The following is a 9,471-nucleotide window of genomic DNA, read 5'->3' on the forward strand; positions in this document are numbered from 1 at the left end:
GATGGGGTGGAGTCTCAGGGCGGAGCAGTCTTGGCTTCCAGACAGCCTTGCCCTTGCGCACGTGCGCGCCTGCAGACCTCTGCCTTCCCCAGCTCCCGAGTCTCCGCCCGAGAGTCCAGATTCCCCTCGTAAGAGCGTGGGTCCCCAGGGGCTCGCCTGGAACTGGGGTTCAGTGCAGTCAGAACTGGGGCTCAGTGCAGTCAGGAGCTTCTGACTTCTTTCCACTAGGGAAAGCCTGTGGTAACCTCCGCAGCCTTTGTGCACACTGGCATGCGCGCGCATGCAGACCTCTGCCATCTCCGGCTCCCGAGTCTCCGCCCGAGAGTCCAGATTCCCCCCCGTAAGAGCGTGGGTCTCCAGGGGCTCGCCTGGAATTGGGGTTCAGTGCAGTCAGGAGCTTCGGACTCCCTTCTGCTAGGGAAAGCCTGTGGCAACCTCCGCAGCCTTTGTGCACACTGGCGCGCGCGCCTCCGGAACCCTGCCTGCCGGAACTCCCCCTGGTCTCCAAGTCTCTGGGTGCCTTTCTCTCTACCTGACAGTCCAGACTCCCCCTGTATGAGCCTGGGTCCACGGGGTTTTGCCCGGGACTGGGGTTCAGTGCAGTCAGAACTGGGGTTCAGTGCGGTCGGGGGCTTCCTTCCCCCTTCCGCCAGAGAAAGTCAGCCAGGCTCTCAGCCGCCCTTCCCTCTGTGCGCACAAAGACCCTTTGCCGTACCTCCAATTCTCTGTGAGCTTTTCTCTTTCCTTCTAGTTGTAGAATTTTCACTCAGCCAGCTTTCCTGTGGTTCTGGATGGTGTCCGTTCTGTCTTTTAGTTGTAGTTTTAAAATTGTTGTGCAAGGCAGCAGTTTAGGTGCTTACCTATGCCGCCATCTTGGTTTCTCCTGGATGCTTTATTTCTTTTTCTTGTCTCATTGCTTGGCTAGGACTACTACTACTACTATGTGGAATAGAAGTGGTGATAGTGAGCATCTGTGCCTTGTTCCTAATCTTAAGAGAAAAGCTTTTGGCTTTAACATTTTGGCCCAGATCAATCTCTGTTGTGGGAGACTGTCCTGTACTCTAGAACATCTAGCAACATTCTTGGCGTCTACTCACTAGATGCCAATAGCAGCCCCAATCAAAAATGTGTCTCCAGATATTGCCAGAAGCCCCCTGGGGGGCAAAAATGCTTCTGGTTAAGAACTGTTGATCCTGTTCTTTGGCTTTAAATACCAGCTATATACACAGGCAACTACTTGTCTATAGCCTGAACCTCTCCGCCCATCGTCTTCTCTGCACTTATATGCATACCAAGTACATCCCACTTAATATGTCAAAACTGATTTATACTCCTCCCATATGTGCCCCTCTACCTTGTTTGTCTTGCTCGATAACTGATACCTCTCCTGCTCTTAACTTCACAGTTTTATCCATCAGTAAATTGTACAGGCTTTGCCTTCAAAGTCTGACTTCTTTCCACTACCAACCTAACCTAAGCCCATACAATCTCTCACCAAGATTATTACCTCTTAAAAGTCTCTTTGCTTCCACCCTGGCAGCCCTACATGTACAACATTGTTAGAAATGTAAATTCTATTAATTAGTAAATCAAAAACTCTGAGGATGGGACACAAAGAATGGGTATTATGTCCTCCACATCAAACACATAAGCCACTCCCCTGCCCTTATCTCTCCAATTATATTCCCTAAACCACTTTCTTCCTAGCTTACCTTGCATTCATACCAAACTTCCTGCATTCTAAACACACTCAGGACACTCACATTACAGGGCCTTTTCATTAGTCGTACCTCTTCCCTGGAAAATTATTCACCCTCCCAGATAGATATTCCTTAAGTCTCTATTTAAGTGTCACCTTCCCATTGAAGCCTTCTCTGATTATATAAAGTAAGAACACCTTCTTCCTAAACCAGCCTCCTTTATTACTCTTAATTTTTCACCGAATCACTTGTCATTATCTAACAGGGCATATATGTTTTGTTTATTGTCTGCCTCCCTACATTCGACTATGTAAACTCCATATGGACAGAACTTGATTTTATTTTCTGCTCTACTTTCAGCAACTAGAAAAGAATCTGGTACTCAACAGGTTGGTAGCAGGGGTAGTGAAAGAAGTCAGAGTTGGGATGTTTTGAAGGCAAAGCCTGTACGATTTACTAATGGATGAAAGTGTAGATGTTGCCCAGCTGGGTGTGGCTCAGCAGTTAGCGTCAACCCAGGAACCAAGAGGTCACAGGTTTGATTCCCGATCAGGGCTTATGCCCAGGTTGCAGGTTCGATCCCATGTAGGGGGTGTGCAGGAAGCAGCCAATCAATGATTCTCTCTCATCATTGATGTTCCTTTCTCTCCCTCTCCCTTCCTCTCTCTGAAATCAATTAAAAAATATATTAAAAAAATAAAAATAAATGTTAACTTTCTCAGGGAATGGTTGCTTATGGTTGATTAGAGTAAAAATACAATATTATTTAAGTAACTGACGAGAAAATTTCAGCAGAATACAAACAGAGCCCACCCAAACTGTAAGGTGAATGAGAAAGGCAAAATGCAGCATTTGGGAGTAAAGGCTAAGTAGCTCACAGTAAATAAATCACTGGTTAGCAAAATTTAGGAAGACTTCAGAACTGAGCCTAGAAGGAATGTAGGCTTTATGTAAGCTGAAGACAGATGAAATTCCTGAGAAGAGAATACCATGTGCAGTACCAGGGAAGTAGAAGAGATCTGCTAAGTATAGTTTTCCCAAAGTGTGTTCATTGGAAATATCATTACCTTGAAGAATAGTTAAGTGAAAGGATGGGAAAAGATAAGAAAAGGCTGGATTAAATAACTTTAAACAGGTTTCTTTAATGCAAGACTTCTTGTTGACTTTAACATGTATAATATTAACCTCTAAGAGAGGAAATATAGTACAGTATGTTTCCCTGCCTTAATCACACAACCTTTTTTGTTTTGGTCAAATACACAGACCTGTGGCCTAGCTTCACTTTTATCTCTAACTAGAGGCCCGGTACATGAATTCGTGCATGGGTGGGGTCCGGCCAGCCTGCCCCAATCAGGGCTGATCGGGCCAGGCCAGCGGGGGGAGGGGCCGTGGGCAGTTGACCGGTCAGGGGGAGGTGCTGTGGGCAGTTGGCTGGCTGGCCCCGCCCCCTGGTAGAACTCCTGGTCAAACTCCCAGTTGAGGCGACAACTTGCATATTAGCCTTTTATTATATAGAATGTTAGTGACATTTTTATATGTCCTATTTTGCTATAATTTGCCTATTAAGTTAACATAGTAATGTCTCCTCAAACAAAAGACCCCTATTATTACTATATTTAAGCCAAGTCAAACTCTAATTCTGAAAACAGAGGCCAGCTGAAGATTAACACAAATATTCCACTTGGGAAATAAAATCCTGAAATGTTATCTTCACCACTCCATTCTCTCTTTTTAATATATTTTTATTGATTTCAGAGAGGAAGGGAGGAGGAGAGAAAGAAACATCAATGACAAGAGAAAATCATTTATTGGCTATCTCCAGCATGTTCCACACTGTGGACCAGGATCACAACCAGGCATGTGCCCTGACTGAGAATCGAGCCATGACCTCCTGTTCATAGGTTTTCACTCATCCACTGAGCCACGCCAGCCAGGCTCACCACTCCATTCTTTAATTTGTAATAATCCAATATGAGAACAATTTAAGCCTATAGTATTTTAAGTGTTTTGTGTTTTTTTTTAATGCTTTAAGCCTATGTGTGGGAGGCAACCAATTCATGTGTCTCTCTCACATTGATATTTCTCTCTCTGTCTTGACCCCTCCCTTCCACTCTAAAAAAAAAAGAAAATCAATGGAAAAAATATCCTCGGGTGAGGATTAACAACAACAACAAAAGAAACAAGCAAAATCATACCACTGCAGCAGCTGAAAGGTACTGAAGAGATCACCAGTCCAGTGTGCCACATAGGCCCCATCACCATTTTTATAACAAAGAAATCACGATGACTTTACTCAGTCAATAGTCAGGTACCAAAAAAAGCAGCAGCGCCCAGGTCACGTAACATTCCAGTACAGTGTATGGACATGTTTTAACTAAAGAAACTTTAAAAATTAATAAAGAATGATCTAAAACATTATAAAATCTGAGGTAAATCAAGTCTTTAAAATACATGGTCAAAGAAAGAAAAGACTTTTTTTTTCTACAAAAGAGGCAAGACAAACCAAGTGTAAAAGCTAGAGATTTATTATTTTGTGATTAATAACTGTCAAATTGGTTATGACACTATCCGACACTGTATACCACCATTTGCCAGTACAAGTTTTTAAACCAGACTGAGGCATAAGGCAGAGAGAGCAAAGACACATAAGTAATCCTGAACAACTTCCTCTAGCCATGCCTCCCACCTTGACCTTCATACAAGTTTTCCTCCTGGGGAAAGTGTCAGAACAGTGCATGGCTGGTGGGCAACCTGACCTCTTGACCCTTTTTAAAAGCAAGCAACTTACAGAAGTAATGCAATTCAACTCGTATTTCCTTTGATTTTATTGGTCTGAACTCATTTTAGGTAACTTTAACATTTTAATTTCCTGTACATGAGACTATAATGACCTAAGAGAATACTGAACCAGAGTCAGCCAAATATATTACTGACCCAAAGTTATGTTTAATTGGTCCTAAAGGAATGTACCACACCAACAATTTGAGAGTTAGGCAAACAGAACTTCTCTGAGGAGGAAAGAAAAAGGCTGTAGAACAGCCAAATGTACTCAACATTGTTAAAACGGCTCTTGTTTATCACCCCTGAATGATACCTGTTTACTACATTATATGCACAGAAATCCTAACAGAACCTTGGTTACCAGTATTATTTAGGCTGGCCCACTCCAGGATAGATCCCCACCCCCTCCCCCAAGTTCCCCTCTCTGAGGCTCTGAAAAGCACAATATTTACCTATTTCTTAATAAACTACCAAAACACTTCAGAAACAAGTAGCTCACAAATCATTTTAAATTCATGTATTGCCTGTGAATGAGAAATCTGATAAACCCAAAAGATAGATCTATTTTTATATGGCGATTAAAAATAACTGAAACATCAAGACACTTTCAGTGAAAGCAACATTTCAATTACAAACTGTAATGCCTGTTAAATTATCTATGGGAGAAGCTGAAAAGTCTTAGGCAAATGCACTTTTGGGTTATTATTACAGTGCTCCTTCAGTCTGCACAAAAATTAAGGTAATTTACAATTAATAAGTGAATGTTGAGACAATGTTACATTATGTTGTCTGTACAATTAAATGTCCTTAAAGAGATAACCAGAATCAGCTTTTCTACTATATAGTCAACAAACCTGACTAACTGGCACTTTTGCTGAAAGATGTTTATCAAAGATGCTGTAAGATTCTACACAATTAGAAAATACTTAACTTGAAAGTATTTCCTTATCTTTACTTTTTTAGTTATAAGTGTTTTGCTCAGGATAATCTACTGCTGTATGTTTCTAGAAATGCATTCCCAAATGTGCATAATATATTGTATACAAATAAAGTAAAACTGTCAGTAGTGTAAATCTTACAGCATTTTGTTTGCAAAAATACATGCCAAAGTCACAATAAGCAATATTGTAACCACAAATTATAGAGTGCAAATGATTTGCTTCTTTTAATGCTTTTATTCTACATAAATTACTACCATAGGCTAATGTTTAAAAAGCAAATAAATTGGACAGATGCAGGACAAAAATCTGTTCACCCACTACAAAAGGTGATGTTTTTTAAAAAAATTACAATAAATGCAGAAGTGTTTGATGCATGCAGTAGCCTTAAATGAAAAAGCATTGATTCCCATTGTTCCACAAGGAAAAAAAAAACACACAGAGAAACCCACATTATCTTACTGTACTCCACCTTAAAATGCATCATATTGGGTTTGTTTATAACAGCACAGAATTTCAAAAGTCAAAATGAAATAAAGCAGGTATTTTAAAGATTTAAGAGCCGTTATCAAAAATAAATTACATTTTTTTTCAAGATACAGAAATGCTGCTATGATGGCTGGGAGCCCAGTAATCTTTCAATAGCCGCATTGATATCACCTCCTGTTGCTATCAGCGCTTGCAAGTTTGCTTCACGGTTCAAAAACCCCATTGCACTGAGTTGTTCCAGTTGTTGCTGAAATCTGACTTCTGGACTCTGTAGCTGTCAAGGAAAAATAAATTAACCAAAAGTCTGAGCTACAAAAGCACTGGCCTCTCTTGAAACATGTTCAACATATTTAAAAGACCACTAGTACTTTATTTTGCTAATTTATACCTAAACAATGTCAAATAGATCACATACTTAAAAATTTTTTTAATAAACCTCAACCATTATTTTACATATATTTAAGAAGCTCATAAATAAATAGGAAATCTAACATGCAAATAGCTTAGAATTAGATTACTTATTTTGTACCTATTGACCAACTGGGTAATTATAAAAGCCATGTCCTTTTGTATAAAATTCTAAAGTTCTAATGAGGCTTATTTCTGCACTGGCCAAAGTCTTCAGAAAAGAGTTCCAGTTTCAGGCCCACAGACTATACTTCTGACAATTCAGCTGTATCATATCTTTCTTCAGAAATGAGGTTAAGACAAAAATACATAAATGATTAATCAACCCTGGCCAACCTGATAATGGAGAAGCCTACAGATTATTCAACTTATATAACAACTCCAACAGCTAAAACCTTTTTTCTTATTAAGTTCATGAATTTTTACTGAGCCAGAGCTATGCAAGGTACTGAGGATACAAATACTTGTGTTAGATAAAACCCTGCCCTGTTTATTGTATTTAATAAAACTTGAAAATCAGAAAGCATGATATATTTTTGCCAGGCAGAAGTTTGGAGGCAACCTACCATGCCAGATTTGAACTATAATCATCTTTGTTCAACGGCAGATTCTTGGTAAAGCCAATAAATACCTCCAGATACAAGAACATTATTACGAGCCCACATTTTTTAGACATATTTGTGAGGAATGTTCATGTAACACCAACTTACTAGAGGAGGTAGTAGTGAGGTAGGATGTTTTTTAATCTTTTTAAATTTTTTCAATTGCAGTTGACATACAATATTAGTTTCAGGTGTACACTCCAGTGATCAGACACTATAAAACTTAAGTGATGATTCTGAAAAATCTCACACTCATCTGACATCATACATAGTTATTCCCTATGCTGTACTTTACAGCCCTATGACTACACTATAACTCGTTTGTATTCTCAATCCCTTCACCTTTTCACCCATCCCCCTTCCCGTGTCAAAATGTTCTCTGTATATATGTGTTTCTGTTTTGCTTGTTCATTTAATTTTTAGATTCAATTGTTGATAGATATTTGTCATCTTATTGTTCTTACTTTTTTATCTTTTCTTTTTCTTCTTCTTAAAGAAGACCCTTTAACATTTCATGTAATACTGGTTTGAACCCCTTTAGCTTTTCCTTGTCTGGGAAACTCTTTATCTGACCTTCCATTCTAAATGACAGCTTGGCTGGGTAGAGTAATCTTGGTTGTAGGTCCTTGCTTTTCATCACTTTGAATATAAGTTGCCATTTCTTTCTGGTCTGCAAAGTTTCTGTTGAGAAATCTGCTGACAGTCGTATGGGCACTCTCTTGTAGGTAACTGCTTTTCTCTTGCTACTTTTAGTATTTTCTCTTTGTCTTTAACCTTTGGCATTTTAATTATGATGTGTCTTATTGTGAACCTCTTTGGGTTCATCTTGTTTGGGACTCTATGCTTCCTGGGACTTGTATGTCTATTTCTTTCACCAGGTAAGGGAAGTTTTCTGTCATTACTTTTTCAAGTAGTTTTTCAATTTCCTGATCCTGCTCTTCTTCCAGTACCCCCTGATGCAAATGTTGATATGTTTGAAGTTGTCCCAGGGGCTCCTTACACTTTTTCTTTTTGTTGTTCTGATTGGGTGTTGTTTCCTTATGTTCCAAATTCTTGATTTTGATTCTCAGCAGCCTTACTGTACTGTTGATCCTCTAAATTATTTTTTATTTTAGTTAGTGTATCCTTCATTCCTAACTGATCCTTTTTTTATATTGTTCTAAGTTCCTTGAATTTCTCAGAAAGTTCCTTGAGCATCATTATAACCAGTGTTTTGAACTCTGTACCTAATAGTTTTCTTGCTTCCATCATTTAGTTCTTTTTCTGGAGATTTCTTCTGTTCTTTGTCTCTGCATTTTGGTTGCTTCCCTGTGTTTGTTTCTACGTATTAGATCTGCTATGTCTCCCACACTTGGTAGAGTTGCCTTGGGTAGTGGTGCCCTGTAAGGCACAGTGGCTCAGCCTCTGCGGTTTTCTGAGCTGGGCACTTCAGTTGTGCCCGTCTGAGCTGTGTGCACTGTCCTATTGTAGTTGAGCCTTGATTTATGTTGGTGTCACTGGGAGGGGTTGAGCCTCAGGCCATCACTTGGGAGGACCAGCTGCTACTACAGTGGAAGAGCAGCTGTGCTAAGATATCCCTCCTGATTTTAAACCACACGTGGGTGTGGGACCAGCCAGTCCTGTGATTCTGCTCCAGGTCGCCGCCCCTCCCAGCAGTCTTCATGTGCTTCTTCTTTAATTCCTTAGTTGTAGTACTTTTGCTCATCTAGATTTCAGGTGGTTCTGAATGATGACTATTCTGTATTTTAACTATGATTTTGATGTGGTAGTGGAAGGTAGTGAGTACCATGTTTACCTATGCTGCCATCTTGACTAGAAGGATTTTTTTTTTAAATCAAAATACAAAGACTAGATAGATTATAGTTGTTGAGGAAATTATTTGGGATAACCAAGTTCCTTATTCCTCCCTGACAAACTTTTATAAAATTAACATATTTAAATAATTTTCAAATAGGGACTCCAAAAAAGAACGCATTTTTAAAGACAGCTTCTAAAAAATAAGGCAAAGTTTTAGCATTTCTTTTCTACAACTGAAATGTTTCTTTTAGTGTCTAATATAGTATCAAAGTTAAGAATTTTTGAAAGGCCTGCTTTAGAATAAATATTCTTAAGATTGTACTTCAGGTTATAATCTGAACCCTAAAAGACTGCCACTTTCTTTCCTTTCATTTTCTTTTGAGAGGGGGAGGGAATTTCTAACATTAAGGAATGTAAAGTGTTAGCAGAAAAGAATCACTACCTGAGGATTTACTGCAGCAAGAGCCTGCAGCATTTGTTGGATAAACTGCTGGTGTCCAGGTTCCGTGGTTCCTTCCGTGGGTCTTGGGTTTTCACTAGGGGCAGAGCTAGAGCCATTGGTTCCTGAAGAGCCTCCAGTGCTTCCTAATGTCCCCAGGCCAGGAGTAAAGCTAGGGAAAGCACAAATTGGTAGTAAACCTAAATTCTTGGACTTATATGTCTATTTCATACAAGAGGCCAGACCAAGGATACTCACTAGTACTCACATTTTAACATAATAGTAGCCAAGTTATACTCTCTAAATGAGAACTTTTT

The 9,471-nt window shown here is 39.5% G+C and overlaps 1 protein-coding gene across 1 annotated transcript in view; it reads right to left on the reverse strand.

Moving 5' to 3' along the window:
- Nucleotides 1-4,207: 4,207 nt before the first annotated feature.
- UBQLN1 (ubiquilin 1) overlaps nucleotides 4,208-9,471 on the reverse strand; it is a 44,687-nt gene continuing 39,423 nt past the window's right edge. The window contains exons 9-10 of the mRNA XM_080668303.1: nucleotides 9,158-9,326; nucleotides 4,208-6,182 (exon numbers count right to left, since the gene is read on the reverse strand). Coding sequence (XP_080524429.1) covers nucleotides 6,030-6,182; nucleotides 9,158-9,326 — 322 coding nt within the window. The 3' untranslated portion in view covers nucleotides 4,208-6,029. The remainder of the gene's footprint in view (nucleotides 6,183-9,157; nucleotides 9,327-9,471) is intronic.

Source organism: Plecotus auritus (assembly GCF_963455305.1).
Source record: "Plecotus auritus genome assembly, chromosome: 5".
NCBI classification, from domain to species: domain Eukaryota; kingdom Metazoa; phylum Chordata; class Mammalia; order Chiroptera; family Vespertilionidae; genus Plecotus; species Plecotus auritus.